Source organism: Varroa jacobsoni, unplaced genomic scaffold (genome assembly GCF_002532875.2).
Source record: "Varroa jacobsoni isolate VJ856 unplaced genomic scaffold, vjacob_1.0 contig01238, whole genome shotgun sequence".
In the NCBI taxonomy this organism is placed as follows: domain Eukaryota; kingdom Metazoa; phylum Arthropoda; class Arachnida; order Mesostigmata; family Varroidae; genus Varroa; species Varroa jacobsoni.
Window position 1 is genome coordinate 46,083 of NW_019214600.1, and position 18,325 is coordinate 64,407.

Consider the following 18,325-nt stretch of genomic DNA (forward strand, 5'->3'; position numbering starts at 1 on the left):
TTTCCTCTCCGACAGTGAGTATAAATGATGTTAAAGCAATAAAAATACCATTGGACAACATAAATATATTGAGGTCGAAATTAGTGGATTATTTTATTAATAATGGTGTTAATGGATTTGAAAGTTACATTAGGTGTATTGGTCACTCGTGTATTCACTACACACTTTAGCAGAAAATCAGTGGCACTCCTCTGCGTAATCTTCAACTTTCATATCATTAAGACCAAGCTCTTCGTTTTGTTCAGATGTCCTTTCATAGTGAATTATGCGAAGTTGAGGATCTTCGTTAGGCGCAAGCAAATTTTGGATGTACGAATTACCACAGGGATCATCCAAGACGACTGTGCAACTACAGAATAGGGAAATAAAAAGACAAAGAAAAACTAGGCTTTCTTATAACATAATTTATATCAAATCTAATCGACTAATAATTTACTATCAAAGAAATAAGACAGCATGAGAAGGAAATTAGTCGATACAAGTCTGGTTAGAAAAAAAAAAGGCTCGTAATGCGGTAGCTCAGCAGGCGAATGAAACGTGACAAACTAGAATCCAGTTATTTCGGATTTTCAGAATATTCAAAACTTACGTCTCACGCAACTCTTTAATAGCATCCATGCGGGTGACAAATTTTTCGAGGCGTTTTTTTGTCTCCCCAGTAGCAGAATCGCCTTGAATAAACGGATTGTCGCGGCCCAGCTGAGCAATTATGTCTTCTAAGAGACCTTCGACTGTGGTAAATTTTCCAGCTATTAGGCCTGGGCCAATCTGTAGAACATACGATTCCGACCTTAGTGCTTTCATATTATCTTGGTCATTAAAACAGGTTTAATATTGCTTTTGTTTTTGCTTTCCTAGATCTCAAATTCAGTTTTTAGATAGCTTGCTAACAAATTAAGTTATCCGAACTGAGAGAAAAATTCGCAATACTTTTACTATGTACGGCTTTTCGTATTCTCAAACACTTCAATATGGCGTGCGTGGCCACACCTCAAGTTCGAGTTCAGGTATTTCTAGAGTACACGTCTCACTCTTAAGAACGTCGCGGGTAAGATCAATGCGTTCCTTAAGCGTTAATTCTATACGTTTTCCCTGTAAAAAGCAAAATCGACATCAAATCAACTAGGTATTCCGTTGGGGCAAATACGAATCGATAATTAGGATATTTTACAACTACTTGGGTTATTGGGTTCATTATTGACGTTTTTAGTTGTTGCTTATGCGCCTGAAATGAAAAATAAATGGAGTAAAATAGATGTTACCAATTCTACTAATGCACTTCCGAATGTATTTTTAACACTTCTAATGTAATACAATAAAACGTAAGTAATGATTGAATATACAAGATTGATTACTGTTAGTAGCTTGTTGGCCTTTACCACAAAACTAATTCTTCAATCTAAGTAGGCTAATGGGCATGTCGAAGAATTTACCTTTAAGAGTAATTTACCCACCCAGCAAGAAGTAAAACATCTAACCTATAGGTAGATATGCACATGTTTCACCTGGTCCAACCTGAAAGACTAAGTAAAACGGCCGCATACAAGATACACACACCAAATGGATTCATTCAACGTTATCACTCACATGAATCGTGATGTTACGCCAGACTGACATAAACTTACTTTTGGCTCAATTCCACCACCGGATTTAACCTCATTGGTCTTATGACCGCAAACCTCGCATACTAGCGCCATAATCACCACCTAAAAAACAGAATCTACTGGGTCACATACACGATTTGTTCGCACGATTTTTTTTTCCGATAAAACACTAGGCAGGAGCCGACTCATAGGCAACCTTTATATATCGATGAAAAAGTTTTCGTGCACTCCATTATGAATTGAATTCTAGCGCAAAAAGTTGAGGGTCCTAAATATTTGAATGGTTGAAATCTCGTTCAACAGTAGATAGGTTAACCTGCGAAGCTGCAAATTAGACGAAGAATTTGTTCTTCAAATAAAACGTTATTAAAAAGCTGCAATGTCGTAGCTAGAACTTCTGCTATTTTCATTGTATAACCTTCAATAGAGAATATTACAAATCCATCAATAACTTCTATTCTCCAATCTATAAACTGTACAGTATTTATGTGCCGATAGCCGGTTGAAGCAGCATGACCCTGTCCGAATTAAGCAGAGAGTCAGCCGACTGAGTCATCGTTTGAACTTACCACGAGGCTAATACTACAGCGCACGTAAAGGAATCACACAAAATGGAATACAACGTTTGATACTGTAATCATAAATATGTGCATAGGAGACGGCTGTCAGTAGTATCTTTGGCCACAAGAACCCACCATACTAATTGTATAAAGAGCATCTTCAGAGCCTATGCCAATGAGTATAATACATCACGGGCAACGCTTTGACAAAAGCCGGTCCTAGCCCAGCCAATCTTATAGACAAGAAAATGAATAAAAATGTATAATTGCTTACTGTACTTTTAATAATTACGACGCATTGATACAATTAACCGATATCATATACAAGAGGAGAGTACGGACCTCTTTAAAGTGCGGTATGTCGGTGAGCTTCATTTTGGTTTCAGCTGGCGCCTGACATTCTGGGCATCGCGTAGCAAAGCTATGTACTTCCTCGCGCGGGTCCGCAGCTTCATCTTCAATATTTCCCCCGGAGTACGAGCCTCCATCAACGGGTAAACCCAGCATCAGGTTCTGCTCAACACTACGTCGAAAGTGTGATACCACCTAATAATGTTGACAATACGATAAAAAAAGGAAGACCAGCAATAAAAGCAGATTATTTATCTTCCTTAAATAAGTTAAAGGGTAATTTTAGCATTCTTCTTCGTTCACTGTTAATCCATTGTAAACTGGTTACAGAAGCTTCTATTGTAAGCAAAGTACTATTAGTCTTTGCACTAACCAGCTGAAGGTCCTTTTCCGGGTGATACGGGTTCTCAATGAACGAATTACCAGAACAGTCTTCAATAATTAAATGGAATGGCTTTTCTACTCTCTTGAGGTCCTCCATTTTTTGTGTAAAACTGGTAAGTTTTTCGATTGTCTCGGCATCCACGGCAGGCGATGTCAGTATTTGACGGATACCTAAAACCCGGGTCGGTTGTATTAGTATTACTACTATACTCGTAATGCTATTTATGGCAAAGGTGTAGAGAAATTCTTAAACAGTTCTTCACTATAAAAGTGCTAGCACAAATTTCACACTCTCTACCTTGAATGGCGCGATCAATGAGTCCTTCGATGTTTGTCACTAATCCCGGTTGAGTTTTCTCTTGAACTTCAAATTCGACTTCGGGAATACACAGTGAAGCGTACTCAGTCTTTACGACCTGCCGATCCAAATCACGTTTGTATCTAAAATCATCATATTAATACATATTATTACAAATACGACTGCATTGCTAAAATATTTCATTCATTTCACACGATTTAACCAATATACAGTATGTATTAGAAGTCACAAATATGTAGCATGCATAACATATGGTTTTGTGCATGTATGAGAGCGTACTTTGGTATTGGAATTAAACATGAAGTGAAAGTTAACTATAGCTCATAGCTAATATATATAAACGCGTAAGACGCTAATTTCATATACATTCATGTAGGCTTCAAAGAGTATCGTCGAGCCACAGAAATACTAATCCATTAGCTTTACCTTTTTTCTTACCTGACAGTGAGATCAAGTTTGTGCCCGCGTTCCTGGAACTCGGAAGCACTTTGCAATTCATTGTTTGACCATCCACAATGCTTACAGTGAAATGACATGAGAACGACCTTCGCTTCCGCTCGAAAGGACATCAGTAGCCGGAATTTACCGGAAAAAAAGATAAAGAAAGATAAAAAAAAGCTGTGTTATTATCTTATATAGAAAAAAAAACTGCATGGTTCTCTTTGCCTCGATTCCATAGATGTAAATTGTAGAAACATAGGAAATAACGAGTACCGACCTCTTTGTAGAAGGGAATCCGTGTTAGCAGAAGTCGTGTTTCCCCTTGACCATGACAACTGAGGCATAGTGAACCAATGGTTGTCACCTCTTCATCAACTTCGTCTGCCTTCAAATCCTTGAATACTTTATTGCCAACAGTAGACATAATGTGTTCTCTTAACAATTCTAAAAGATTTTGAAAAATGGTTAATTTTATTATAATAGCTCAGAATAGCTAGAAATATTTTACGTATGGTTCAGAAGTTTAACTAGATTAAACATAAGCTAAGGCTAATGATAATTTCCTTGACTATTCAGGTTGTGTAAATATCCGTATGCGAGGTTTAGAGCATGTTCCGTATACACCAATTCCAGTGAACACACCCAATAAGCTGGAGGTCTTTTTTCTTGTTAATAAAACGTTGGTTCAGAAAGTATTTACTTATCTGCAATTCCCATACCTATGAGGCTATTATGAATTGTTGTCACGGATATTTCGTGAAACATTGCGTTATAGCTTTCGACAAGTTTTACTACAAGAAATTTTATAATGAGAGCAGAAATGTCCACAGATTTTTAGGATAACTAGATATGACCAATATTTCAATATGTCAGGCAGAAGTTTTTCTCAAAATGTGGCAGAACTTTCTAGAGTATTTGCCTTACAACTCTTCGAGATTTCCCGGTAAGAAATGGAAAGTATTATTAAGTCAGCGTTAATCATTCTTTGATTTTCTTAGATTAATTATAAGGAAATGGTTCCATAAAATGCACCTTAAAAATAAAAAAGTAGAACACGCGCCGCGCAGTATAGGGCTTGGCTGTGTTGCGAAATATTTTAACCACATCATAATCTGACATCTTAAGCCGCGAGTTTTTGCGCTGTCTACTCAAATGTATACTGCCATATTGAAATTACTCTTCCAATCACTTTCTTATAGAATTTATGAATAAACAATTCATAAGCTAAGTTTGATTTAACAACCTAAATTGAGCCTGAGCCTCATGCCCATATTTCCGACTTCACTCACTTAACTAACCTGTACAGCAAAACAGAAACGAACTTTGAAGTCGCATCCTAAATTCTATAGCGCAATCTTATATTTTCAAAAGCGTTTTTTTTAAAATTTACTTACAGAACTGCGATTAAATTAGCGCCAATGTCAATTATGTTCGAAAATGACGGTTCTTTTCGCTACCACATAGCCTGACGTAATTGGACCCGAATACACGTATGGCCCGACACTGTCGATTGTCGGGCCTTGCTTAAGTTGGCTTATTGTGTGAAACATAGCGGGTACTGACCATATAACAGGTGTTGCGCTTCTATATATTCACTCCATCAGTCGGAATGTTCTTGCATTGAAGTCGAAATGAAAGGTTTCTAATTTTTCTTGCTTGACTTCTTTTCGTAAATATGCTTAACTATTATTCAGAATTCATAAACGTATTGTGACATAACGCGCCTGAATTGCTTCTTCATAATGGAATAGAAACAATATTCGGTTTTAAAATCTTGTGCTTATCGTAGTCTCTGGCAGAAGGCACGTGTACCGTCCTTCCTATGACACAAACACTTCACTTTCTATTTCACAAGGCAGCCCTTGGAGCAGTGCGACACACGTCCGTCACTTAACGAGACCCACAGCAAAACATTGAAGGCTTGGACTTTATTCGTGTTTCTGAAAAAAAGAAGATTCGAGCGCAATAGAAGTACGGAATATAACCTGAATTTTGGGTGGCATGCAGGGTGAGACTCGAATGCTGAGCTTGCCCTTCGGGTAGACTTGGCGTCCCGGTCGTCATCTCTTGGTCGAAAAGCCACTCTAAACAATCGCCTGGCCTACTATCGGTCTGACAGCTGACGTGGACCAAATGACGGCCACTGGATGGCGAAAAGCCTCGCTGAATACGAGTCTATCGCATAGTCCGGTGGCCTAGAATAGGTACATTTCAGTGCTTGTTCGAAAAACGGTGTAACTCGTGTGATACCGAATGATCGCCGTCAGTAATAGGAACTGGTGGCACAACAGCCTGCTTCGAAGCAGAAAAGATCAATAGCTTCAGAAGGATCTTCGTGAATTCAACTTTTAGCTGCGATAGCCGTGCGCTCATCCAAACGGGGATAGATCAGCATGGGTGCTGAAGTGTCAACAGTGGCCGAGTTGGCAGGCAATGAGAAGCTGTCACGGCTGGTCGCTCCTGAACCTATCTGTTTTAATAATCCGTTTTGGAATGGTTTCATGTCATATACTGTGGTCATACCCCGAACAAAGCATGACGACGAGATTCTATCAGCTAGCATTCGGGCACACCTGGATAAGTTCTTGCAGAATAATCTTAAGTCATGCAACCTGGCAGCACTGCTTCATGTGTTTCTTAGTCGAGTGCGCGAAATTGTCTCGCTGCCATCTAATGAGCAGAGCGCAGAGTTTCTCTGGCAAACGGAACGTCTTCTTTTTGTCATTCGTTGCATATGCAAATATCTTATAGAGACGCTAACAGAAGACGCACTACTGAAGCAGCTCAACTCGAACGAAAAGCCCAAGGAAGAGCCGGAAAAACTTCTTGACTACGTCCTTTTTGCCCTTCTCGAAATCCTTGTTAAAGTGCCGTTAGACCGCAGTTCATACAGTTTACATGTGGAAGCATTATCCACATTGCTCGTCTTCGTTTCGCAGCAAATGTTTTCTTCGAGAGCGTCGCATACGTCCGTCATCTTCACGACCCTGATGAGCGGGCAATGCAAACTTTTATCGGCAAGTCTCACCAAGTATCTAGTGGAGACTTACATGGCCCAAACGAAGAATCCGTCGAATTTCTATGATCAAAACGGATCTCAAGGCGGAAGTTTGATCGTGGATCTAGCTGTGGGTCTGTTTGGAGCACTCGGAGTCACTGTCGCCGAGCCGACCCCCAGCGACCAGCGGCCGGAGGCTGTCCTATCCCAGCTGTCGCTTACGGCATTGCTAATTCTTACAAACCACTGCACAGATATTGGACCTAACGGAGTAGCAAATCCTTTCCGTAAACATTTATTCGCCTTTGGCCTCGAAGAAGTTCAGGTTGAGGGGGCGGGGGTATGCAGTTTTATTTGTAATGGACATCGCCTCCTACAAGTGATATGCGGCGACCTCAACGAAGCGCCAGCAATGCTTCTTCTCTACATGCTTTTACACAACAATGTAACATTTAAGACGTTTGTGTTGTCACGAGCAAATATCGACTATCTAGTTCTGCCGATATTGCAGGTATTGTATCAGGCAGAAAATCGAAGCTCGTATCACGTATATATGGCACTTATTGTCCTGTTGATACTGTCGGAAGACGATTTATTCTCGCAGACCCTTCAAGATGTTACCCTTCCACATGTATCGTGGTATACGGAACGCAATGTCTCAGATATAACCCTAGGCAGTTTGTTCATTCTGGTGGTTATTCGTACAATGCACTACAATATGACACGAGCGAGAGATAGGTACTTGCATACGAACTGTTTAGCAGCCCTAGCCAATACGTCGGCCCATTTTTGTCGGATGCACCCTTACGCCGCGCAAAGAATCGTGTCTCTTTGTCAGATACTAGGAAAACGCTACCACCGGTTACAAGAGCAAATTTCCCTGCTTGAAGAAGGAACGGAGGCGCACAAAGAACTGTTTTCGGATCTCGGCGTTTGCGAGGAGATGCTACGTCTGATGCTTGAGATAATTAATTCGTGTCTCTCTCATCAGCTGAAGAATAATCCCAATCTTGTCTACTGTCTCCTGTACAAAAGTGAGGTATTCGGCCATTTTGGTATGGATAACGCGTTCATGGACGTAGTTAAAAATATTGATATCGTGATACAGTTTTTCACCAGCAAACTCGATCAAGCGACGCAGAGCCAACAGCGGTCAGAAGCTCAGGTAACGCAACTAATTCAAGAAGCATCTATGCTCTGGAGTAGTGATCGATTACGCAAATTTCCTGAGCTTAAATTTCGTTATGTGGAAGAGAATCAGCCTGAGGAGTTCTTTGTGCCGTATATCTGGTCGTTGACTTTTGCTTCGGCGCCTATACATTGGAAAACCAAAAACCTTATTCTTTTCAATCCGAGTGGCAATCAAGCTGCCGGCGTCCTTGTCTAGTCTTGATTAAGAAGTGTCAGAGAAAAATTAGTTGATTATAAATACACATCGTCCATGTCTGCTAATATTAAACCATTTTTCAGTCACGACCTTAAGCGTAGTGACTATCTTCATGTAGTACGTTGCTGGCCACGTCCTAAGCAGAGCAGATATCGAAGTAATTAGTGTTCGTGAACTTCATAAACGCACTTGTACCACATGCGTATGCCAGTAGGGCAGCAGAAAATGAGAGCAAAAACAAACCGAGTGCCGTAGGTAAACGCGTGGTTAAAGAAAACTATGAAAATGATCAAGCAGAGCTGGAAGACCAGGTGATAAAAGTCTGCGACAGGAACATGCAAACATGGGGTGATAATATATATATATATATCTAAACGAAACAGGGATTCCGCGTGAGTAAGAGTTACAAAGCAAGTGTGGGAGAGTGAAGTGCACATTAAGTGAAAATGATGGTAAAATATAGGAAAAAGCAATGGAAAACTGCTGACGGTAGCGTAGCAAAGAACAACACAGAACGAGTATATATATATATATATATATATATATATATATATATATATATGCGCGACAGAGTATTTATGATAAGTTTGACATCATGTCAAAGGTTTATCCAAATCGGGCACCCGAAAAATTCAAAGGCACGATTATGGTGAGCAGTCAAAAGCGTTTACAAAATAAAGCGCTTGCTTCATTTTAAAGTAAGATGAAAGATGAAAAGGAATATAGTGTTTTCTTTACGTAGCAGATATAAGCAGTAATAGTTGTCCAAATGGCTAATTTTTGAACCTTGTTGATGCATAATGAAATAAATGTACTAGCAAATTCTTAGAATTTAGCAAAATACCTATCTTCATTCAGCAGATTCTTCTTTTTCTATTATCAAAATTGGCTGTTTATTGGCACAATGATATTGAAGCTCTGTATCATAGATTGTCTTGAACAACATGTAATTATTCCTTACAATTCCACGACTGTAAAAACAAATCTACGATTTATTTGAGTAATTATGTACGCTACATTGGCAAGTGCAGTACCTTAAGACAAGTGAAATGGTCGACCCACAGCAATGCGAGCCACTCAGCAAGGCACCATGTGAATTCATATGACCGTATACTCTAAAATCGAACCGCTAAAAATAATGACACAAGTCAACTTACTTTTTTCATCATTAACAACAATAATACTATCGTAAAAAAGTTGTAATACTAACAATTGATATCGCACAAGTTAATAATTAAACGGCTGAAAAGTATGAACGGTTTAAATAAATAAGCTTTTTTGTTTTAAAAATTTTATATTTAAAAATAAGCTGACATTGAAAAATTCTTTTATACTTTAAAACAACATTATTAAACATGCACCATTGATGAGCTTCTGCCATTTTTGGCAAAATTGTAACAAATGATTTCTGTATCTCCCAGTTGAAATTAACACCGCTAAACGAGTTCTACAAAGGCTGAAACAGATAATAGTCTGATCGCACAAGATCCGGGCTATACGGCGGATGCATTACAATTTTCTGTCTATGTTCTCCCAATTTTTGCTGGGTAGGTAAATGATTTATGATTTGGCATTATTATGGTAAAAAAAAAAAGAAAAAAAAAATTAATGGTTTGTTGATTGTTGATAGTAGAGGCCGAATTATTCGTTTTGCCAAGCGATAGAAGCTCATAATTTACGATTCCTTTCCCATCCCGCCAAACAAATGACATCGCCTCCTTTTAGCTTTGCCACAGATTTTAAAGCCTTCGTTGCTTTGACCATGATATTTTTCGCCTATTATTGTCGCAACTTTTCATTACCTGCGATCAACCCCTTCGATTTCGTTCCGTTACTATAAAGCTTTGTAAACGGAAATATGACAACGTATTTTTTTTGTCAATTCATGTGCACTCAAACGGTGAGCTTTTCTTTTGCAAACAGCCTTCAGATATTTTAAAATTGTTTACTAGTGATGGCCTAGTTCTCTAGCGATGCTATGGCTATTTTCATGTCGATTTTGCTTAATCTTTGCAATATTTGCATCAATTTTTTTTTGTAAGCGGTCGACCACTACAAGTAGCATCTTTTATGTTCAAATTCTCTAGGCGGAATTATTGTCTCTTTCTCTCAGTAGCGCATTTTGATCATAAACAGCACACATGTTTCATAGCCTGGGCGGTATTTATGCTTTTTGCTGCGATAAATTTATAAAATAAAGCGAGTTTTTACAGAAGCTTCACGTATACTTAAGCCCTATCATGAATCTGCAAGAAAAGAACAGTTCAACAATTTCAACAAGCTTAACACTGTTAAATCCCAGCTCTCAAATGACACCAACGCTGACACAACTCAATCTTACGTAATATTACGAACCTACATTACCGCATGTTCCTATTTATGAAACACGTCACCCACCGCGCTGATTTTGAACTTGTCGAACAAGAAAGGCCGTCAATACTTTTCAGTCACCTATTATTTGTTTAATGTTCCTCTCAAATGTTCATCGCGCAGACTACAGAAAAGTAAGGTAAGATAGAAATAAGAAAGGTATCGAAGTTTAATCCAGCTAACCATACATTTATAACAATGAGACTTGACTGTTATAGTGAGATCTATCGGCATAGCTTTTATATAATTCAAACTACAATAATAGCAAAGATTGATACACAGTCACAAACCCACAGAAATCCTTTCGAGAGGCGCTAAATGATGAATCCATATCAGTACTCGACGCTGCCACTAACGGCCGACCTGGCCCAGTTGATCGCTCAGGTTTAGCAACATGGCGACCTCCAGTGAACAAACCGATTGTGCATGTCCGAAATCGAAATATGGACAAAATGGTAAGCGCAAAACACTTCTGTACCCCATTTTGAAATGGACGCTTTGGCATGTGATGGCATGGATGAGGTAGGCTTGCCGGTGAGCTCTACGTCAGCTGTCTTAGCCTTTTGGTGCTCCTATGAAGGAAACAGATTACAGTAACAATAAAGTGGTTCCCACAATATCAAGTTTGTATTGTTTAAATAAAACGCAGTTTTATGCTAGTTCTATAAGAAGTGATTCTGCAGAATGGAAATATATTCATTCCTAAGCATTTCTAGTACGTTGTAGGCCTTCGAACTCCGTAAACTAGGCAGAACGTGATTGTTGTATTGTGTGTATTCTTGATTTTAGAGAAGACGATAATGATTTCTTTTCAAAATTAGATTTGCTAACCTTTCTTCATTGTCGTCATTACAAAGGCCCATAATAGATAGGTTTAAAATAATAAAAATAATGATAATAATGATATATTAAGTTTTTCTTTAATCTTTTTTTAAGTTAATCTTTTTCAAAGAAAAAGAAGGAAAGAATGAATGTTTCCAATTATTGAATATGTAATTATAAACCAGTAATTAAGACCGAAGGAAAATATTTAATATCTGGGCTATGTTTATTCGTTGAATAATCTAATATAACAGGTGACCTTTATAGTCTTCCAGTCACTAATTCGAACTACTAACTCACTCTAAAGTATTAGTCTCTTAAATTAATTGATAAAATTAAATTTTTCTGTTAGATTAAATTTAGCTAACATTCATATACCAATTAATTTTCATTTCAAAATTACTTTCATAATGCCTCTATCGGTTTTTGTTATATAAATGGTATTTATAAAGTAAGTAGAGCATGAGCTGAGAAATTGTTCGTCATTTCACTAAAAACATTGAAAACAATCCTCACTTTCTTTTGCGCATTATTTTATAGAAACTAACAACTCGCACGATCGTTTTTGTATGTTACAAGCAGCACAGGTGGTTCATAATAGTGCACCCAAACTAAATATCGGCACCTTTTTTGTAAAAGCAATATATTGAAGGTACGTTACAAAGGAACACATGGATGCCTTTTTTTTTTCATATATTACAGATGCGTTTACAGCTGTAGCCACTGCATCGTATGCTCTGTTCTTTGTCGTTGTCGGATTGCCGCTTTGGTGGAAGACCACAGAAGTGTATCGCGCTCCAATACCTTTCGAGCAAATTGAAGCTCTACACTCGAGTAATGTTAGTATTGTCAACGCCAGCATCTTTACAGCAAACGTATATTTCGTGACATTTGCTAGCAATAGACGAAAGAAATCCATCAATAGTTCTTTTTCAGTATTAAATATACCAAATGATCGTTCGAGAATTTGCATTCTACGTAAAGAGATAGAGAACAAACAAATACTAGGAAAAACTTCAGAACAAACTCTCAAGTGAATATTTCAAACTCTCAGAACATTTTTATACTCTCCTGTAACTGATAAAACAATTAATATGTATGTCTATCGTAAACGCCAAAAAAAACTGTGATTTATACTACTATAATGAAGGTAGTTTGTGTGGATAATAATCTTGTGACAATACTGCAGGCAAACCGCATCGACTCTCGACAAGAGCCATACCGAAACCGCCTCTATAAAACAATGGGTTTTTGTGTTTACCAGGTATCTCAACTGATTCATGTAACATTGTACGTTGACGACGACAAGTTGGATCTAGAAGCGCTTTCGGCTGCGCTCGTCGAGGCCAACAACATTCGTCAGGCTAATCTGAAAATCGAAAGCGAATTTCTATCGTTCGATTATGCGTGGTCGGCGCAGCGGGCCTCGAAGGTCATGCAGGACATGATTACGAATTCAAAGAGTCTGTCGGCACTTGATGAGACCTTCCGAACGGCTACAGCACATTTAACAGCCGATCTCGTCGTTGTGCTCTCACGTCAATTTCCTGGTCACCCACGCCGGATTATTGGCGCTTATCGGACCGTGTATATCGCTTCAGACGAAACTGACCTGAAATTGGTCGCCCGCCATCTAGTGACTGCGCTTGTGTATAACGTAGTTAGAGAAGATGTTCTACGAACTGTCTTTGCGCCCCTCTCGGATGTTGAAAGAAAACGAGTGAGTGCCTTGGGAAATTTCGATTCAAGTAAATTGCTGTACGTAGTAGATTAATTATAAGTTGCTTTTGTGGATTTTTTGAACTATAATATGTTTATTAGTACAGAATAGTAACTGAAACGGAATTCGCGCTGTGGTTTTGCTTAGTGATTGAATATGGTATGGTGGTATGAATAAAACTATTTATGAGTTATGCTCGAAACGTCACAAATAGTTAATTGGAATATCTAGACAAAGTCAAATCACATATTTGTTTAATTTTTAAAATGCATCATTCTAGCGCCTTCCAAATTCAAGCCGCTCAAAGTAAGAAATGTTGTCTTTGTCTGTGTCTTTTTGCTCTCAAACAGCCAACAAAAGAGCAACAGCGTTCATTGCACGCTTCGCCGATCGTCGATGTGGTCCTCTCGTGCATCGTGCCAGAGCCTCAACACGCGAACGTAAGTTTGTGCTGTTTTCTCATTAAAGCTTGCCTTGCAGCTTGCTTTTAAAAGATACACTAACTTAACAACATTGTTTCAACTTTTTATTTATAAAGTCTACGTTTGTAGCACTTGTTATCTCATCCACAGCTATGCATTTGAATGTTCGTGTTTAATACCATGGTCTTTTTCTTTAGTTTGACAAGTCAAGATTTGCTAGAAGGCCGCTAATCGCATATATATTTTCATTCTTATGGGAGGATTGCTGCTTCAATATACGACCGGTACACGACAAATTCAAATGAAAATTTCAATTCAGGTGATGTGGAATAGTGCAGGTGGATATGAAGCATATATGAAGCCTGTCGTGTCAAAGCTACAGCATGTTGTCCAGCTTCAAGTAAAAAGTCAGGTGAGAAGAACATGTTCACGCCATTTTGCTGCATATAGTGTCCGAAGTGAACCAACAACGAGAAATTAGAATGAAACAAATTCTAGATTAGCTGCTCGAAGTTAAACCATCTGTAGACAGGCGCAGCGTCGTCTGCTAGGCTAATCCGCAAGTTTTTGACTGCTCTACCATAGTAGCCATAAGCAACAAGCATGCCGGTCATTGCTGGTTCAAATCTCACCGCTGGCAGATGATGACAAAGGATTTACCAAAGTGGAAAAAAGCAAAAATGTTGACTACAAGTGCTACTCATATGACTAGCCTGCCTCCTCTTGAATATTTTTGAGAATTCGCAAGGCAATTTAATACACCTACTGACAGTTTTTGAGGTAATGTGGAAGACATAATTCTAAATATCTCTTCATGTAAAGAAATAACTGCCGGTCAATCAGATTCCAGATCACTTGAGGACACTGCGGGTCACGAACATACTTCAATAAATGCCGTGAAATTTTGGTTTTTCTCACAGTTCAAGTTTGGCTACGGGGTCAGTTTGGCCGTGCAGAAGGATGCTGATTTAGGTGGATTCCAAATATCGCATAATGCCCTGTCGCTGTTAATCAATCAGCTCGAGAAGGTTCTACCAGGACAGGTAAATGGTGTACTTCCTGCAACTGAAGTGATGGGCTGCCATACAAAAACATGCCCTCACTGACTGCATACCTTATAACAAATAAGACGACGACGCTTTATTATTCAAATCAAATCCCATTGATACCACAATTTTTTCATATTCCACTGTTAATGAGGAATTAACGATCGCATGAAGCTTTGGATGTTCCAAGCAGTTCATGCAGGTAGGTTTGTAAATGTAATATTTTCAAAAGTCTGCTCAGTGCTAGCAATTGAGCAGTCCATGTAGCCCACTTGCCTATTCGCTAAGCGAGCGAATCGTGTTGAAGCTAAGATTTTAAGTAGAATTGTCTTTGTATTAAAACAAAAGTGACAAGAATAGAACATGTTTTTGCGCCTGAAGACAGTACGTGCACCAAATGAGGATCTATTTACATTTACTTTTCAGGTATCTCTCAACCCATCGTTGAACTTCTTCGTGTATATTGTTCCTCCATCAATTTCGCCACTGCATATTTACGATGAACGGGGTTAGTTCTAAAATTTAGAGATAAACTGAATCCAGAACAAACCAAGACTGGAGTGTCTATTTAATTGGGTCTATAGGCTAAATACAGTATTTTTGTCGCCTATTCAATATCTATTAAATACGTGAATTTTACAATTACACTTAGAGTACGTAAGATGTGGTTTATTCATTTAGGTACTTGGGTCTTTTTTTTAGGTCCCACATTCTACATGACGAAATTTAAGCTTCTTCGTTTCATTTTGAAATACTCGAAGTTTCTTTTCAGAACATTGTTCGATATAAATATAAATAAGTATAGGTCATACTCCTTCCGTTTGGCACGTCTTACAAATTATTCTTTTGGTTTCTCGTAGGCAAGCCCTTGGAGAGTAATGCCTTCATTTCGCCTCGCTGGGGTGGTGTCTTGTTCTACAATATCGACTATAATCTAACAGAGCCTGAACAAAATAGAGATGCAGTCAACGTGGTTCTCGATAATAGAATTATTTTCCAGGTATTTTTTAATCTTAAATATTCATGATAAATTATCAATGAGAATGTAGTATATATATATATATATACTATATGCATATATATATGTTAATTAAATTGAGTTTTTATAAGGTACACAGATCAAATCGGAATGGAAATTTTTCCAATTTTTCAAGCAAAAGTAACATATAGAAATTTAATAAGTGATATTCACCCGTCGGCAAGGTATTCTTGAGCCAGCTGCGTCCTCTACTAGGAATTCCCGCTCGAAATTCGGAGTTTGATTCGCATTTCCGTCGGGACGGACCTGTGGTCGCTGACTGGGAGCTGGATCTTTTGATGCGGCGCAGAGCTCACGATTATTTGGTCGCTACTTCGCGAACATTACACAGTCTGGCGCAGTTGCTCACTACGATCGAAAATATGGTCATTAATGATAACGTCGGACAATTGGTTAGTGTCAAGAGTGTCGACCCTTTAAGATTCAAGAATACGAAAACTGTCATAGAATAAAGACGTGAAAATAAATTTTAAATCAACTTCTATTCTTTAACTTGTATATGAACACAATCCTTGCAGACGGAAACCTCAGTAACTTCCGGAAAGCAGGCCCTTCGCTCCCTCGCACAGGTAAGAGAGAAGCGACACGCTAATATGGCTACTAAAAGTCCTATCGCTACATTAATGATTATCAGGTTCCCGTAAATTCATCACCCCAATCATAGTTCTTATAGTAAACCATCGTTTGTCCATAAAGCAGTGTTCGGCATGTGTAAGAATGGTCGCGAACCTTTATCGCATCAGATGTTCCTAAATGTAGAAAGTAAACATATCGCCACTTGATCATCACAGGAACAGTATAGTTAACTTTCTTTCATGTCGATGTCGTTTTTACTGAAGGGTCATTTGGGTTCGGCACTGGCATCTGCCGAGACAGCGTTTGCAACAGCGGAACGGGCATTCTACGACCCATCACTGTTAGGTCTGCTTTACTTCCCCGATGATCAGAAATATGCGATCTACGTTCCTCTTTTTGTACCCACAATGTTGCCGGTGCTACTTTCACTGTTTGGCATTGCCAAATATCTAAGAACGCTTTGTGCTACGCGTAAGCTTAAAACCGAGTGAGAAATCACCTGAGTTTAGCTGATCTTTGCACAATAGTAACAGTTATACGTCGGCAAACCCGACCGAAGCCTCAACCAATGATCTGACCTGAAAAATTTAAGGCCGTAAAGCGTATGTTCATTAATGCATATATATTTATGGCAGCGGACGGCAGTAAGAAAATCGAAGAATTTAAAACAAATTAGTCGTTCCTCCCGATATTTTTGCTTGCTTAGCACTTTTTTTCACTTGTTGCTATTCTGAGGACTTCTAAGTTAGCCGTTCAAACTACCAATACAAGCAGATTTATTTAAGATTTAATTTTTTTTAACGTATGAATGGAAATTTCAAAATAGCTAGCTTGCATCATTATAATTAATTTTCTTAATAATTATTATAACCATATGAGGTAATCTGCTATCAGAAACGATGTGTACAAGCATAGACATACCTTGTATTTTGAGTAACACTAAGTCATTGCCAGCGAACATTTGTAAAAGACGAAGACAAGTTCCTCTAGCATGATGAAAATAAATCATTATCATTATAATTTATACATAAAAGTGTTTATTAGCTGTAAGATATAAACGTGTATAAAAGCCGGCAAAAAAGACGATATTCAATTTAATTTGAGTGCACTCTTTCGAATGTCAATATGTTTTCTGGAGAGGTAAAAATAATTCTTTAACCAAAAGTGTAGCTTAACCGTCATCTAATTACTTAGTTACCTAAGGTAGTTATTAAGGATGACATTTTAAAAGGAAGCAAATTCAATATTACAGCTTTTGTAGTATATTGGTCTGTATGCATCATTCCGTCTAATTTTTCATCGAGGAGCTTTGTCTCGTCATCTACTTCAGTCAGAAATTTCTGGAATAATTTAGTGGTGTGGTTCATTCATGAATTGCTTGAATGAGTTGCTGCATGATATATTTCAATCAACGATTGCGTATACATAAACTGTAGTCTAATTACACAGGTCCGCGTTAGGGCCACTAAGTATTTTATTGGGATTTTAGGGAGAGAATGTGATGTAGGATAAGTTGTCAGGATATCTCATATGTGAGAGAGAGAACGAATTTCATGTCTGATTTTAGAACACAAATCGGCATTAAAGCATAACTGTTAAAGCCGATGCTTTCAGATCGCATCGGTTCATTAGTAGTAGGTTTTTGGAAACAACACTGTACATTATATATACAAAACAAATTTTACATTCTGTATATAACTCTAACTATGGTACTGTGAATAAAGTTTGTATATTACAATGCTATATTTTATTTCATTTTTTATTTATGTGTATTGCAATTACCACTGCTAAGTCTACAAGTATTTGAAAAATGCAACCTTCTGCGCTATACGTGATATTTTTTATAGGGCCCTAGAACTGCATTTCAACGAAACTAGCGAATCTAGAATTTAATATATTGCCACTGTTTGCAAACAATATAAAACCGATTGCCGAATGTCGGTAACGGTATTTATGGTTCGCTTTGATAGACAAGAACACGGATTTAACTGCATGCTGCTACGTAGAAAATCTTGGTTTATTTACTGCCTTTTGAAAGTGTATTACAATGTATTTATTAAATGGTACACCTAAGCTGTTGGTACACTTAATCATCATGTGATTGTTCTAATATAATGCATGTTATAATAATGCATAATGTTCTACGTAATGTAGATAATACAAGCCTTTATTATTTTATATGATATCTTCGAACGTGTAACATGCAGCCTTCACCTAGTAAGAAACGTATGAGTTATGGTGAAACAACATAGGCTTGGCTAATTAAAACCGATGGTACGCGCACGC

General features: G+C 38.1%; 3 protein-coding genes across 5 annotated transcripts; 2 read left to right on the top strand and 1 right to left on the bottom strand.

Annotated features, from left to right (window-relative positions):
- Positions 1-68: 68 nt before the first annotated feature.
- On the bottom strand, positions 69-10,491 carry Zpr1 (zinc finger protein Zpr1). 3 transcript variants are annotated; one of them, XM_022852926.2, is made up of 10 exons: positions 10,400-10,491; positions 3,937-4,103; positions 3,657-3,763; positions 3,198-3,340; positions 2,889-3,070; positions 2,507-2,710; positions 1,626-1,706; positions 991-1,092; positions 590-768; positions 69-349 (listed from the first exon to the last, which is right to left on the bottom strand). In XM_022852926.2, the coding sequence occupies exons 2-10, from the start codon at positions 4,081-4,083 to the stop codon at positions 178-180; spliced, it is 1,317 nt and encodes a 438-aa protein (XP_022708661.1). In that variant the 5' UTR covers positions 4,084-4,103; positions 10,400-10,491; the 3' UTR covers positions 69-177. The 3 variants fall into 3 exon arrangements, with proteins under 3 accessions (XP_022708661.1, XP_022708659.1, XP_022708658.1); XM_022852924.2 differs by lacking the exon at positions 10,400-10,491 and adding an exon at positions 5,223-5,368; XM_022852923.2 differs by lacking the exon at positions 10,400-10,491 and adding an exon at positions 5,054-5,185.
- On the top strand, positions 5,572-8,897 carry LOC111271889 (dymeclin). The gene has a single exon (XM_022852921.2). The coding sequence runs from the start codon at positions 6,053-6,055 to the stop codon at positions 8,042-8,044; it is 1,992 nt and encodes a 663-aa protein (XP_022708656.1). The 5' UTR covers positions 5,572-6,052; the 3' UTR covers positions 8,045-8,897.
- Positions 10,492-10,781: 290 nt separating the features above from the next.
- On the top strand, positions 10,782-17,782 carry PIG-S (phosphatidylinositol glycan anchor biosynthesis class S). Its single transcript, XM_022852922.2, has 11 exons — positions 10,782-10,869; positions 11,939-12,075; positions 12,501-12,956; positions 13,307-13,396; positions 13,698-13,790; positions 14,299-14,421; positions 14,851-14,932; positions 15,285-15,424; positions 15,628-15,855; positions 15,982-16,032; positions 16,303-17,782. The coding sequence occupies exons 1-11, from the start codon at positions 10,809-10,811 to the stop codon at positions 16,528-16,530; spliced, it is 1,689 nt and encodes a 562-aa protein (XP_022708657.1). The 5' UTR covers positions 10,782-10,808; the 3' UTR covers positions 16,531-17,782.
- The last annotated feature ends 543 nt before the right edge of the window (positions 17,783-18,325 follow it).